The 16,590-nt window shown below is 44.0% G+C and overlaps 1 protein-coding gene across 2 annotated transcripts; it reads left to right on the top strand.

Annotated features, from left to right (window-relative positions):
• Positions 1-9,688: 9,688 nt before the first annotated feature.
• Positions 9,689-16,272, top strand: LOC118965264 (cytokine receptor-like factor 1). Of its 2 annotated transcripts, none has more exons than XM_036982770.1 (8): positions 9,689-10,079; positions 12,539-12,817; positions 13,341-13,470; positions 13,625-13,794; positions 14,487-14,719; positions 15,020-15,113; positions 15,201-15,382; positions 15,536-16,272. In XM_036982770.1, exons 1-8 carry the CDS (start codon positions 10,022-10,024, stop codon positions 15,557-15,559), a joined length of 1,170 nt encoding a protein of 389 aa, XP_036838665.1. In that variant the 5' UTR covers positions 9,689-10,021; the 3' UTR covers positions 15,560-16,272. The 2 variants fall into 2 exon arrangements, with proteins under 2 accessions (XP_036838665.1, XP_036838666.1); XM_036982771.1 differs by having other exon boundaries at positions 15,201-15,386.
• The last annotated feature ends 318 nt before the right edge of the window (positions 16,273-16,590 follow it).

The raw sequence follows: 16,590 nt of genomic DNA, 5'->3' as shown, positions 1-16,590 counted from the left end.
TTAGGAAGGTGTTCCTAATGTTTTGTACACTCTGTATGTGGCTCTCAGAAGAAATAGTCATTTTCCCCACTGGGCACACACTGGTTGAATCAACGTCTATCCCACGTTGTTTCCACATGGAAACAACGTTGATTCAACCAGTGTGTGCCCAGTGGGAAGAATGACCATTTCTTCTGAGAGCCACATACACAGAGTGTACAAAACATTATAGGAACACCTTCCTAAAATTGAGTTGCACCCCCTTTTGCCCTGAGAACAGTCTAAATTCATTGGGGCATGGACTCTAGGTGTCAAAAGCATTCCACAGGGATGCTGGCCCATTCTGTCATCATGAAGTGCTTTGAGAGGCTAGTTAAGGATCATATCACCTCTACCTTACCTGATACCCTAGACCCACTTCAATTTGCTTACCTCCCCAATAGATCCACAGACAATGCAATCACCATCGCACTGCACACTGCCTTATCCCATCTGGACAAGAAGAATACCTACATCAGAATGCTGTTCATTGACCAGCCAGGACACCTACATCCCCCGATGTCACAGGAAGGCCAAAAAGATCATCAAGGACATCAAACATCACCCCTCTATCATCCAGAAGGCGAGGTCAGTACAGGTGCATCAAAGCTGGGACCGAGAGACTGAAAAACAGCTTCTATCTCAAGGCCATCAGACTGTTAAGTAGCCATCACTAGCCGGTACCACCCGGTTACTCAACCCTGCACCTTAGAGGCTGCTGCCCTATGTACATAGATATGGAATCACCAGTGACTTTAATAATGGAACACTAGTCACTTTAATGATGTTTACACACTGCTTTAGTCATCTCATATGTATATACTGTATTGTTTTCTACTGTATTTTAGTCAATGCCACTCCAACATTGCTTATCCTAATTATGTATTTCTTAATTCCATTCTTTTACTTTTAGATTTGTGTATTGTTGTGAATGTTTAGATACTACTGCACTGTTGGAGCTCGGAACACAAACATTTTGCTACACCCGCAAAAACATCTGCTAAATATGTGTATGTAACCAATAAAATTTGATTTGATTTGAGGTCATACTACCTATTCTGCCTCGGGGCTGGCCTGTTGCTGCCCACATTGGCTTGCCAAATCCCTGTGGTGGCAAATGTCCCCAAGAGGGACATCCACTTCCTTATGGGTCTTTTTTAAGACATCTGAAACCAACAGGACAAATGTATTACACTACCACAAGAACAATAAGCAATACATAGCAAACCTAGCTAAAAAAAAGTCTGAAGAAAATCAGGTGGCACTAACTCTGAAAGCTCCCCCCATTGAAAGTGAATAATACTGTAATGTTACCAAAGGATATGCGTACTGTAAGTTGCTTACATCAGTGGATGCTACTCAGAGGAGGAAGGGGAGGACCATCCTCCTCAGTGAATTTTATTTAAAAAATATATATTTTTAAAGTTATAATTTTTAGATCAAACTATACTAAATATATTCACATGTCACCAAATAATTTATTAAAACACACTGTTTTGCAATGAAGGTCTACAGTAGCCTCAACAGCACTCTGTAGGGTAGCACCATGGTGTAGCCAGAGGACTGCTGGCTTCCGTCCTCTTCTGGGTACGTTAACTTCATTGCAAAGCCTAGGAGGCTCATGGTTCTCACCCCCATTCATAGACTTACACAGTAATTATGACAAGTTCCGGAGGATGTCCTTCAACCTATCAGAGCTCTTGCAGCAATTAACTGACATGTTGTCCACCCAATCAAAGGATCAGAGAATGAATATATTACTGAAAGCAGAAACTACAGCTAGCTAGCATTGCAGTTCATAAAATGTGGTGAGTAGTTGACTCAAATAGAGAGAAAGACAATAGTTGAACAGTTTTTTAACAAATTAATTTATTCCAAAATGAAGGAGAAGCAAGAGAGAGAGTATTTTTTTTCACTTTCAATTTCACTTACTTAGCTAGGACATGCAGCTAGCTAGTTTAGCCAACTCAAACACCCTGCTCAAACAGTGGGATGCTATGTTAGCTAGCTGGCTATGACTATCCAACACAACACTGGAACTCTTCCAAGTCAAGATAAGCTTTTGGTTTTACTTATTTATTGCCACCAGGGCCCACCGGTGTAAGGGCTAAACTGCTTACTAACTGTAGACAAACTTTACTGAATGATTGTAGGGGGTTTACTAGTGTGTTAGTTCTATCAGCTATGTTGACTATGATGTAAAATTTTGACAATGATGTAGGCAGTGTCGTGACTTTACTTTCATTAATCTGATGACTGTTATTTATCTAATCAACTAACTATGTTTAATTGTTACCCGATTAAATTAATCATGTAACAATTAACTCATTAGGATTTGGGGCACCACGAGAGTGGTTCATTAAAGAGTTACCATCTCCCGAATTAAACTCCTAAGGTCTTAACCTATTACATCCATAAACAGTCAATTTATTAATCCTAACCTCGTATCATATCATAATTCTGAACAGTCGAAACCTCCTGCATCTACAAAAACCAGAGCCTTACATATGATTCAGAACTACACAAATTGGTTGAATTATTTATTTACTAGCTAACTAAATGTTAACACAGGATAAGCATACACACTTAATACATTACAAATAGGTCCCTAGTGGACTGACACAACATGGTGGCTTGTTACAAAAGACAAAAGGGAGAGAGAGAGAGAGAGAGAGAGAGACAGAGACTTGGTGAGAAGGCAACAACTGTTGGCGCAATTATTAGAAAATGGAAGAAGTTCAAGATGACGGTCAATCACCCTCGGTCTGGGGCTCCATGCAAGATCTCACCTCATAGGGCATCAATGATCATGAGAAAGGTGAGGGATCAGCCCAGAACTACACGGCAGGACCTGGTCAACGACCTGAAGAGAGCTGGGACCACAATCTCAAAGAAAACAATTAGTAACACACTACGCCTTCATGGATTAAAATCCTGCAGCGCACACAAGGTCCCCCTGCTCAAGCCAGCGCATGTCCAGGCCCGTCTGAAGTTTGCCAATGACCATCTGGATGATCCAGAGGAGGAATGGGAGAAGGTCATGTGGTCTGATGAGACAAAAATAGAGCTTTTTGGTCTAAACTCCACTCGCCGTGTTTGGAGGAAGAAGAAGGATGAGTACAACCCCAAGAACACCATCCCAACCGTGAAGCATGGAGGTGGAAACATCATTCTTTGGGGGTGCTTTTCTGCAAAGGGGACAGGATGACTGCACCGTATTGAGGGGAGGATGGATGGGGCCATGTATCGCGAGATCTTGGCCAACAACCTCCTTCCCTCAGTAAGAGCATTGAAAATGGGTCGTGGCTGGGTCTTCCAGCATGACAACGACCCGAAACACACAGCCAGGGCAACTAAGGAGTGGCTCCGTAAGAAGCATCTCAAGGTCCTGGAGTGGCCTAGCCAGTCTCCAGACCTGAACCCAATAGAAAATCTTTGGAGGGAGCTGAAAGTCTGTGTTGCCCAGTGACAGCCCCGAAACCTGAAGGATCTGGAGAAGGTCTGTATGGAGGAGTGGGCCAAAATCCCTGCTGCAGTGTGTGCAAACCTGGTCAAGAACTACAGGAAATGTATGATCTCTGTAATTGCAAACAAAGGTTTCTGTACCAAATATAAAGTTCTGCTTTTCTGATGTATCAAATACTTATGTCATGCAATAAAATGCTAATTAAATACTTAAAAATCATACAATGTGATTTTTGTTTTAGATTCCGTCTCTCACAGTTGAAGTACCTATGATAAAAATTACAGACCTCTACATGCTTTGTAAGTTGGAAAACCTGCAAAATCGGCAGTGTATCACATACTTGTTCTCCCCACTGTACTTTTCAAATTACAGTATTTTCTTTATAACATTTTAATGCAACAACAAGAAAAAATCACATTCTATATTAGGAAAATTGTTCCAGTATTTGCTTTAGAACATGTTAGAGTTTTGGCGGGAAAATGTCTGTGAAACAAAGGCATATTCCTGTGTGAATTTGGAGAAGGAGATAGCTGAATGTTCTAATCCTTGATTTACAACAGAGTGTGAACTGTCAACCCCCCACCAGCTCCCTTCTGAGAGGGGGTCTGGCTGAAGTTATTTATTGCAAAGCTGATCTGACCTATTTGGATCCCTACAGGATAGTCATGACAGATGGGTATAGTGGTGTTGATATGGTTTGGCTTGGTCACATACAGCTGATGTGTTGTGCATTGAAGTCCACAAACAAATGGAAAAGGTGAGAGGAGGGGAGGGCATATATGCAAGAAGGAATACAACGTGGCTGTTATGAAAGTCAGCCGTGTTTACGTGTGATCAGGGGTGTATTCGTAAACATACCAGAATTTGTCCAATAGAAACTCTCGTTTGCAAATGTTGGACTAATGATTACACACAAGATCAGCTAGATGCAGGAAATGGTGTGCAAGGCGCTATTGAATGTGTTACTATCTGTCACCTCAAAATTTTCTCTCGACCTGTGTGCACCTACTTTGTAAACTTTCATTCATAGGCTAGGTTGTAACAACCTCACGATGGGTAATTGGGAAAATTTGAGAATCATGTAGTAGCCTAAACCTATTGCCGTTACATTGAACTGGGTGAATGGAATATAAATGACAGTTATCTGATATGTAGCCTCTGAATTCAATGTATGAAACCTTTATGGTAAGGAAACTGTGAAAAACTATAAAAATCACATCAAAATGAATCCAAATCATTAACATGTGATGTAAAATCTTGTCTAATGATAGATAGTAAATGTTAGCTAGATAGTTAACGAAATTAGCTAGCTGAATAGCATTTACTAAAATGGGCAATAACTTAACCTTGGTAATGTTAGCAGATTGCATTATATTTTAGATCTCAAAAACTTTGACAGTTCTCTTACCTATGCTAGAGCAACTGTACTGTAACTTTACTGAAACGTCACCATTAACGTTATCATGCAGGCTAGTTAGCTTGCCAGGCATCTAAGCTTCGCAGCAGCTATTGATAGCCACAAGTCTGCAGTTGCTACATAAATGATACAGTTGGAAAACAAGTTGGCTCTGATCAATATCACAATTGCAGTATCATTCATGTTTTTAATCTTGCATTGTGGTATGAAAAGTTGATATTTCAGAAGGTTGGCTAGCTACAGTTCTGTCTCAATCTCTGGATGCCGCTCTTTTTTCCCAGGGGGTTGGCTATGTCAACCTATAACTCCTCCATCTTTTGCACCCCTCCATAGGTGTGCGACGCTATAGGCTGTGTCCTTCTCCCAAAGAATGAGAAGCTATACATTGATTGGCTCTTTGAACATGGACATGGAGATGGTGATTGGACATGGTTGACAGCCTAACGTGAGTAGAATGGCGCCAACGCCATGCTCTATCAACTGAGCTACAGAGGACCACACTGAGTATGATATGCAGTGTAATAAACTGGGTGGTTCGAGCCCTGAATGCTGATTGGCTGACAGCTGTGGTATATCGGACCGTATACCACGGGTTTGACAAAACATGTATTTTTTACTGCTTTTACTGTTGCTCCATTTCTATCCATTGGAGGGCAGTACCTACAAGCTTGTTCTGTATGTGTCAATGGCTGTATATTTAAGCAATATGGCACCTCGGGGGTTTGTGGTGTATGGCCAATATACCACGGCTAAGGGCTGCGTCCAGGCACTCTGCGTTGCGTCGTGCGTAAGAACAACCCTTAGCTGTGGTATGTTGGCCATACACCACACCGCCTCTGGCCTTATTGCTTAAATATACAGCCATTGACACATGCAGAACAAGCTTGTAGGTACTGCCCTCCAATGGATAGAAATGGAGCAGCAGGCCCCCTCAGTCGTACTGTAGCTCCACATTATTGGGTTAGGGAGTAGCCTACGGGTGAAAGCCAGTATCCAGCCAGTATCCAATCTATCCAACCCAGCTAGTTCAAATAAACATGCACTTCACATGTACTTGTAATTCAGGCCATAAAACCAGAGGGATTTACAGACAAAACCTTGATCCCCGTCTCCTCAATGTAGTGTTTTGCTTTTTTTGATTGTTGATGGCATAGAGTAGACCAACACATTGGGTCCAGATGGGAACAGAGGGAGAGAAGCTGAGAGAGAGACGTAGGGAGACAGAGAGGGAGAAACATAAGTTACATTGGCATGTTTTGGAGGCCCTGCCATAAGAGAGACAGACAGAGAGAGGGAGAAGAAAGAGGTTGACATACATCTGTCATGCATTATTTCAGGAAAGCATTGCTTGAGGGAGAGAGAGAGAGAGAGAGAGAGAGAGAGAGAGAGAGAAAGAAATATAGACTATGTGAGGAGGAAGAATGACAGTCTGATTGGTTCTCTCCTTTGTCAGGGGTATAATCCCTGATATGCACAATCCCTCTGGAGGAGTAGCCATGCTTTGTGTCTCTGGATGGAACTGGTTCATAACCAGGTACTGACGGTCTTCAAACGACATTCTTCTCCTAATCGGGCAGGATTGGACCTCTCTCTGCTTTTCTCTGATTACCTCTCCCTCTTACTTTCTATCTCTCCCTTTCTCTCTCCAACTCTTTGTCTCTCTATCCCCTTCACTTTCTTGCTCCATCGCTCTTTCTTCCTCCCTCTTGTTCTTTCTATCTCTCCCTTGGTACATCATCTTGTACTCAGATAGAGTTGGAGTGGTTCCCAGTCCTGATTAGAGGGCTCTAACTCCAACCTCTCCTAAAACCTCCTGCGGGGTCTATACACAGAGGAGAATAATACACGTATCATCACAATCTATTCCATTGTACTGGAATCTACAGTACTGGATTCATTTTGATGTGCCCCTTAATGGAATCATCTTTCCCCTGTGAGACACAAGCATAGAACCAAATGAGGAAAGCATGTTATTCCCCTTCAGAAATACTTGTAATAGGCCCCCGATATGAAAATGATCCAATTTTTGATTTTCAAGTTTATAGAACAATTTTCTGGAAACTTTGCAAAAAGCCACATTGGGCTTCAATGTATGAAAACTTTACGTTAAGAAAACTGTGAAAATCTATAAAAAATCACATCAAAATGAATCCAAAACATTAACATGTGATGTACAATGTCAAATGATATATGAATCTGAAATGAAGTCATTTTATCTAAAATAGCAAATGTGAACATATATTTTTGAAAGGATCAACTGTTTTGTGTTTTTAGTATGTATGAAGAACATCTAACCTACTTTATTTAGTTGTCCCTTCTGGCTGAACTTGGAGGATAACCTCCTATCTTACTCTTTTATAACAAAATGAATGGTTGTCATAAACCACACCTTTTTGTTTGCCTGTTCTTTTGATGTGTAGAAGGAACATCAAAGTAGCTATTGAAGTCTTTGGTTGTCCATATTTGTAGAATCTGGAAGAGAAACAATCTCTCAGACGTTTCTGTTACTATATGAATGCAGCCCTATGTCTCAGGTTTGCAAACCCTTTAAGCCCAATGTTGCATCACTTGCAAAACTACCTTTAGCTCTGGCTCAGAATGTTTGTTTCTTGATTTATTTACAGAATCAGAACACAGAAAACAATATTTCAAGTAATTGTGTATGGGACCAGTGTGGTCTCAGTCGAGTGGACAGGTTTCTAGTGTTTCAGAGGCTACTGATGCCACAACGATGCTACTGACACAACAAATACTAGTAAGAGATGAATCTGGGTCTAAGGAGATGCACTAGGTAGTGTTTGACATCATTTTTTTCTTTAGGACCTGTACATGTTGCAATTCTTTTTGTTCGACCCCATGCCACATGGTTTTGCCATGGGCCCATGTTCCCATCAGCGTGGTCTGGTTTAAAGGGAATAAGCCTGTCTTCCCATGTCTGTTACAGTAGTGCTGGATTGAACCATCTCCAATCTGTCCTCCTCAATGTTTCAGCATAGTTGTAGGGAGTCAGTCACAGATCCAGAACCAGCTTACCCTCAGTGTGTGTGTGTGTGTGTGTGTGTGTGTGTGTGTGTGTGTGTGTGTGTGTGCGCACGTGTGTGCGCATGTGTGCCAACTAACAGACCTTTTTTGCATTGATGAGAAACATTCTCCTTTCAGTCCCTTCCGATCAATCGACACCCCCTTTAGCAAATCAGTTTCATTCTAGCAGTCTTAGAGTGGCTTATAAATGACACAACACGGGGTTCTTGTTCATTCAACAACAAAAAATCACACTTACGGGATGCCCGGACACAGTCGCCACACCACGAGCGGGAATCACCTCGGGAACAACGGGCGCCTCCCGGAGTCGAGAGAAAGCATGGCATTGTGGGACATTTGCCTCTGAATCAGTTAACATTCTTAGTCTCTGTTACACTAACTGACTCAAAGAAGAGAGGGGAGAAAGAGAGAAAGCAAGAGAGAGAGAAGATGAGGGGGGAAGAGACAGAGAGAACGACTGAAAGAGAGGGGGATGCCAACTTCAAACATTAGTCATAGTGCCCATTGAGATGTTCAACTTGAACAGTGTTTTTTTATATCCTACAAGACAATGCAGTATGATTGAGTAGACTGGATGTCGTGTCTGTAGTCTACCTTACATCACCGTCTCTCTCATGTGAATGAAGACATCTAGTCAGTTATCCAAAGCATCAGATGACACCCACTCTCACCAATCCTACAATGTCAAATCAGTGATTACTTCAAAGGGAAGGAAGGTAGGAATGAAAGAAGAACTGAAGGAAGGAAGGACCGATGAAAATATTGATGAAATATTTAATATAATTGGGAGAAGTGACAAGTTCCAATCTCAGCTAGTTGGTGGGGGAGGGATGGGTGTAGACTCAGAATGTACCACTGTAAGACATCATATGTGTTGTTCCCTGCAGCCCAAGGCATTGGGTATGGGTGTAGACTCAGAAGACATCATATGTATTGTTCCCTGCAGCCCAAGGCATTGGGTATATGGGTTATGCAAGATACCACAATACATCCCTTTCACCACCTGTCACCATAACGTCAAAACAAACACAAACACAAACCCAACCACCAAACCATCTCAGATATCACACACATGCACAAGCATGCACGCATAGACACACAGACACACGCATGCACGCATAGACACACAGACACAAGCATGCACGCATAGACACACAGACACACGCATGCACGCATAGACACACAGACACAAGCATGCACGCATAGACACACAGACACAAGCATGCACGCATAGACACACAGACACAAGCATGCACGCATAGACACACAGACACAAGCATGCACGCATAGACACACAGACACAAGCATGCACGCATAGACACACAGACACAAGCATGCACGCATAGACACACAGACACAAGCATGCACGCATAGACACACAGACACAAGCATGCACGCATAGACACACAGACACACTGCATGCACGCATAGACACACGCATGCACGCATAGACACACAGACACACACATGCACGCATAGACACACAGACACACTGCATGTACGCACATACATGGGAGTCAAAGTCATCATGAGGAAGTTTCCTATAATGCTCTGTGACTCAACACTCAACAGCCCCCCAGGCAGAAAAGAAGGAGGGGGAGAGGGAAAAGAGGGGGAAAGAGTGATTCGGTGAAAGTGAATGGCTCTGACTCCTTGACGCATCACAGGCCAAGAGGGGGGGGGGGGTTAAAAAGAGAGGAAAAGACTGGGAGGAAGAAAAAACGACTGGCGTCTGTGTAGGAAGAGAGAGGAGGAGCTTGAAAAGTATGAACTTGTGTGTGAAGACGCAGACAGAGAGAAGGAGAAGCACTAGATTACTTAACGGAGTTTGGAAAAGCTCACCACTACCGATGGTCTCTTTCGGACCGGAGGTTTGCAATCAACTGATCAAATAATAGGTTTGGACCGAGCTTGGGCATGAAAGACTCCTCTTCTCGCATCTTGGGACTGCGGTGCAATTCACCTTGAACCTGTGCGGTTTTCCCCATCCTAACCTGTGTAAATTATACTCTATTAATAGAAGCGTAAAAAGTGGAGAGTTTGCCGACTGAACGAAAGAAGATAAAAGTTGCCATAAAATGATGTCATTATTATTCTTGATTCTGTACATTCCTGCTGTTATGTCCTCATCGTCACGTAAGTACAGCAGCTCTTCCATGTGATAACACACGTTGTCTGTAAATCTGGTTTGGTAGGATATAGCCTACTGTTAGATAATAGCCTACCTTGTTAATGGGCTGAACGGTATTGTTTATGCGGGTTTCATAGGGAATGAGTGTACAAAATAATTGCTCTAACAATGGAAAGTCCTACATCTTTTGAAACGATTATCCATAATATTGTAATAATAATTTGAGGTAAATATTAAGTGATTTGAACGCAGTGAATCAGATTTAGTAGGCTACCTTATTTTTCCAACCATTTCAAATTAAATTAGATGAACAGGCTAAACTTAATTATAATGCATTTCATAAAGAAAGAAAATAACATTTGAGATCTGTATCCAGCATCAAACATTATGTAAAATAATGCAATATTGCTTTATGTAATATAATGTAATGTAATATAATATATACTTTTTTTAAATTTTTAAGTCAGTTCCATGAACAATCACTAGTCCTTATAGATTTGATGAAATGGTGAAATAATAGTCCTAGCTAAACACAAATATCGGTTTTCTTGACCATGCTATTGAAAAACCGTGTCCCAAGAGGATGGATTTCAACAGGTCGGCTCTTAATTCGTTTAACACATGTAGCACTGGGCTGTCACCGAGGCAACACCACGGTGACATCATATGGTCGGGTCTCAGGGAATATTAAACGCCAGCTTAATACCAAGTTAAAGTAAATAAATCACAGTTATGTGCTGCGGTATGTCGGCTAGATTTTGTGTCTGAGTCCAGTTTATTTGTATAGGTGAGGTCATAAAACTACGGAGGCCTAGATTATTATTGTTTCAGTTGTTTCAGTTGTTTCGGGTTAATGAAGAAATGAATGTATGCAACAGTAGTGAGCTACTGCCTCTATAGCAAGAAGGCTTGGACTTTTATGGCACATGAGATTGTTTCCACAGAGTTGCTGGTTGAAGAGCAAGACCCACTGCTGCCATCCCCCCAATTTCTCCAGTGATAGATTCATAACAAAGCAATACACGTTTTCTGAAAGGTTATTTGTCCTGGTTTGGATGTGCATCAGCACTCTCCTCACCACTGAAGACCTTTAGGCTGCCTTGTGAACGGTCTCTCGCCTTCCTTTCCATGTCATGTTGATGCTCTCTAGTTGATGTTCTTGTTGTCAACGTTTCCAGTGAAAGCTCCCACTCACTCATCATAGTCATTGTAACTGCCATTCAGAAAACATCACATGGCTCGATATGGCTAAATGTTGCATGACGTCTTGTTTCAATTCACTCACATACAAGGCCTCCATCAAATGTTCCACGTGTGGCTCCTTTGTCCCGTAGACAGAAACACAGACGACCTTTGAACTGTTCCGTTCAGGAGTGAAGGGTAAACAGTGTTTTAGAAACCAGAGGATTGAAGACTGACATCCAGAACCAGGAGGGTCTAAAACCAGAGGCCATTTATCATCTCCACAACACCAGTGCTGTAATACAGGGCTTTAGCTCGACAGCTTGTGTGTTTACTTAGATGTAAAGCAATGCTTTTCACCCCTGAGAAACAAACAGGGTGTTGCAGACTTTTGTTCCATCCAAACACTTAACACATCTGATCTAACTGACCACCATCTTGGCTCTGTGCCTGGATGGAAATTAAACCCTGCAGAAATGATCAATGCTCAGTCTCAGACATGAACGAAAACAAACTGTACAAGCTGTATAATCAGTGCACAGAACACTCTCACCAGAAGAAAACACTGTTGCCCCTTTAAACCGTCATCTGTAGGAGCAGCCTTACCTCAGGAGACCTCCTTTCTAGAAACAAATACTATTTTACAGCCCATAGTTACTTCTTCAGAACCCATCAGGAAAGTAAATACACAAGTGTAATTGCATCTGTCGTTGAGGTCTTTAGAATGAATGTTCTGCTGCTTAATTCAGGGCCGTTCCCTCTGCCTGGCCTGTAATACTGCGGTGGTGAAACCATGGTTGTTATGGAGCTGGATCGTTGTTTGATTTGCTAATCACGGCCTGGCTTCCTCTCCACGATGATACATTTACAGCATCAGCGTTGACAGTGTTTTGGTGTAAATTGTGTGTGTGTGTGTGTGTGTGTGTGTGTGTTGTCGAGGAGGAGTTTTGGTCAAATGAAGGTCTTCATATGAGCTTCCTCAAAGCACAACACAGCCTTTTTGTCTGTTCAACACTCGTGGCTTGAGGATGAGACTTGTAGAGGTCTGACAATGTGATAAACACTCTGCGTCTATGGAAGTGGAAATCTGGGTTCACTACTGACCTGGAAGTTACGGCTGTGTTCTAGAATACAGTAGCCTATTTGTCGGATATTCTCTTCTGAATAATTCTCTCTCTTTCCCCTCTCGTCTGTCTCTATCCCTCTGCTTACTGGGAATCAATAGCTCAATCAACCATTCTTTAATCCATGTATTCACTCATCCCATCTCTCGCCCCTCCAGAGATGGCTGGTATCTTCCCCCAGGACCCAGCCCTGCCCATCGGCTCCACCCTCATTGCCACATGTTCAGTCAGCCCTGATCTGGGCCTCCACGCCAGCTCTCTGTTCTGGAGCCTGAATGGCCGCCGGCTGCCCAGCTCTTCTTACAGCGTGTTGAGCCCTACGGCCCTCAGTGTCACCCTGCCGGGCCTGCCAGCCTCTAGGCAGAGGTCAGGGGACAACCTGGTGTGTCACAACCATGGAGGACATGTTCTAGCCGGGTCCTGCCTCTACATTGGGAGTAAGTGGAGCAACACACACACACACACACACACACACACACACACACACACACACACACACACACACACACACACACACACACACACACACACACACACACACACACACACACACACACACACACATCTAGCAGCAGCACCTAGCGCACACATAGTTAAAAGTTAACAGTGTTATACCAGTCTTATATCAGAGTACCAACCTGTGGTGGATGAGTAACTGTAGGGTCTTTAGTCCTGTTAACTCCTGTGTTATTACACCATGTTGTGGTGCATTACTCCCTTAACTACTCCCTGGACATGGAGTCTGACACACACACACATACAGGTCTGACATACAGACATACGCACACACACACAGTGTTGTCACAGTGCCCTAATCTCAGCGTGACGTCCCTGTTCAACACCTTGTGTTCAGAAAGGGATGGAATCTTGGCAAAGTACCAGAATTTGAACCCCAGACAGACAGAAGAACATTCTGGACTAAAAGATATCCTCTCTCCCTCCACCCACCTTCTCCCTCAGTGCCTCCAATGAAGCCAGTCAACTTAACCTGCTGGTCCAGAAACACCAAAGACCTGACCTGTCGATGGGCACCGGGAGGACAGGGAGAGACCTTCATCAAGACCAAATACACACTCAAATACAAACTCAGGTACACACTCCTTACACACACTTAATACACATGCATACACACACATTCTAATATAGTTTGATTCTATTATATGTGTGTGTGTGTGTGTGTGTGTGTGTGTGTGTGTGTGTGTGTGTGTGTGTGTGTGTGTGTGTGTGTGTGTGTGTGTGTGTAGGTGGTATGGCAGAGAGAGAGAATGTGAGGAGTACAGTGCCACCCAGCCATACTCTTGCTACATACCTCGTGACCTCGCCCTCTTCACGCCCTACGAGATCTGGGTGGAAGCCACCAATCAGCTCGGCTCAGCCACCTCGGATGTCATCACCCTGGATATCCTAGACGTGGGTGAGTGTGTGCGTACGTGCGAGTGTGTGTGTGTGAGAGAGACAGAGACAGATAGAGACACAGAGAGAGAGTAAGTGCCTGAACTTTGACCCTCTGGCTTTAGAGCTTTACATCTGCCCCAGTTAAAAGTTGCCCTGGGGCACATATACAGGATCAGCTTACCTAGCCCAAGACCTAACAGTAACCATTAGTGGAGAATCGTAAAACTGACCTAAGATAAGCATCTAGGACCAACTTCATCCTACTACTTAGATCCCGACCCAGGATTTTGGGGGTGAGGGACACACACACACACACACACACACAAATGGGGGAGGACGAGCATTTTGTAGAATGGAAGACCAGACACACCCTGCCTTTTGATGAGCTCATTTTCCTTTTACTCACGCTGGGTGGTCACACACACACACACACACACACACACACACACACACACACACACACCCTGCGGATGGGGCAGGGCTAGGAAGGTGGGCGATTGACGCGTTACACCACTCGAGTTACTACTCGCTGCTCCCTCATTTCCCTCCACACTGAAACTAATAACACAACAGTACCCGTGCTGTATGACTTACTGTTACGGTCAGATCCAATTCACTCAGAGAAGAAAGAAATAACCATTATTTTACACGGATCTTTCTGTTTTAAAGTAGTTCTGAGTTACGCTACCTCTTTCCCCTCCCCGTCCACAGTAACGACGGACCCGCCGTCAGGTGTGAGCGTGAGTCGTGTGGGTGACCTGGAGGACCATCTGAGTGTTCGATGGGAGTCTCCCCCAGCTCTCAAAGATTTCCTGTTCCAGGCCAAGTACCAGATACGCTACCGGCTGGAGGACATCTCAGACTGGAAGGTCATGGAGGACGTTGGGAACCTGACATCATGTCGCCTGGCAGGCCTGAGACCGGGTACTGTGTATTTTGTCCAGGTACGGCGTGTGTGTGTGTGTGTGTGTCTGTGTGTTTGTGTGTGTGTGTGTGTGTGTGTGTGTGTGTGTCTGTGTGTTTGTGTGTGTGTGTGTCTGTGTGTTTGTGTGTGTGTGTGTGTGTGTGTGTCTGTGTGTTTGTGTGTGTGTGTGTGTGTGTCTGTGTGTTTGTGTGTGTGTGTGTGTGTGTAGGTGTGTGTGTGTGTGTGTGTGTGTGTGTGTGTGTGTGTGTGTGTGTGTGTGTGTGTGTGTGTGTGTGTGTGTGTGTGTGTGTGTGTGGTAATCCCAGTGTGTTCTATGCAGGTGCGCTGTAACCCAGTAGGGATCTATGGGTCTCGTAGGGCTGGTATCTGGAGTGAATGGAGCCATCCTACTGCTGCTTCTACACCTCATAGTGGTGAGGACGCACACACACACACACACACACACACAGACACACACACCCAAACACACACACTCTAACCCCCTCTCTCCCCTCCTACAGAGCGTGTGTTATCAGGTTCGTGTGACTCCAAGTCTGGAGACTCCAATTCTACGTTACGTCGAGAGCTGAAGCAGTTCTTCGGCTGGGTACGGAATAATGCGTATGGCTGCGGCGGCATGTCAATCAAACTCTACGACCAATGGAGAGTCTGGATGCAGAAGTCCCACAAAACACGCAACCAGGTAGGTAAGGATCTAAGTAGAACTCACCTGCACTCGCGTACAACAACCACACACACAGGTATGCACACAGGTCTTATTGAATCATTTGTATCATCATGTTTGAATCGTTCAGCTTTTCTTGGGGAAATCCTCATAAGTTTTTCTCTCTCTCAGGTCCTACAAGGGGATAAGTCATAGTACGCATCCCCCCTGCCTTTAAACAACCATCAACAAAGTCAAGACAACATGTGTGTGAAAAATGGTGTCCCCTAAATGCTGTGGTTTTGCATACACCATTCAGCGACGGAAGAAGGGGGCAGAAATACAATTTTGGGGACAGTGTCTCAAGCCCTGCCCCATCCGCAGGGTGTGTGTGCTGTAATTATTTAACAAGACGTGGAGGAATAAGACATTGAGGAATAGTGATCTTCTTCTTACTGTGGGAACACTGGCAGCTCTGAAAAGCTAGAGATCCACAGCACCCTCTAGTGGAAGTTAACATACTGGGAGGAACAGTGGAGACAGAGGACCAGAGTAATGTTTCTAGTCACATCCCAGTCTTAAACCATGACGACCCAATCGGAACTGTCTGTGACCCACTATTTGGGAACCCTGGTCTGGGAGGAGGGGGGGGGGACTATTAAGGACTATTAACTGACATTGTGTTACAGGACTATTAACTGACATTGTTGTCTGTGTCAGTGTGGAGATCTGTCTTAATAATAAGTAGGGTCAGGAGTTTTTCCTGATCATATGGCCCTGCCCAGGAACACCTCCTGACCATAATGCTAATGTATTTTTCTACAGAATTGTACTGTCATATTTAAACTATTATTTTTTGTTACTAAGTTATGTTTGGTTACTGATAATGTTATTGACTTAATTATGAATTATAGTTTGGTTTGAAAGAGTTTGGAAGTCATTCTATTCACACACACTCGCACACACCCCCGGACACACACACCCCCAGACACACACACCCCCGGACACACACACCCCCAGACACACACCCCCCCCGGACACACACACCCCCAGACACACACACACCCAGACACACACCCACAGACACACACACCCCCAGACACACACACCCACAGACACACACACCCCTGGACACACATACCCCCAGACACACACCCACAGACACACACCCCCCAGACACACACACACCCCCAGACACACACACCCCCAGACACACACACCCCCAGCCACACACTCGCACACACCCC

The sequence above is a fragment of the Oncorhynchus mykiss genome, chromosome 7, assembly GCF_013265735.2.
Source record: "Oncorhynchus mykiss isolate Arlee chromosome 7, USDA_OmykA_1.1, whole genome shotgun sequence".
Classification (NCBI taxonomy): domain Eukaryota; kingdom Metazoa; phylum Chordata; class Actinopteri; order Salmoniformes; family Salmonidae; genus Oncorhynchus; species Oncorhynchus mykiss.
This window is presented reverse-complemented; position numbering and strand designations above follow the sequence as displayed.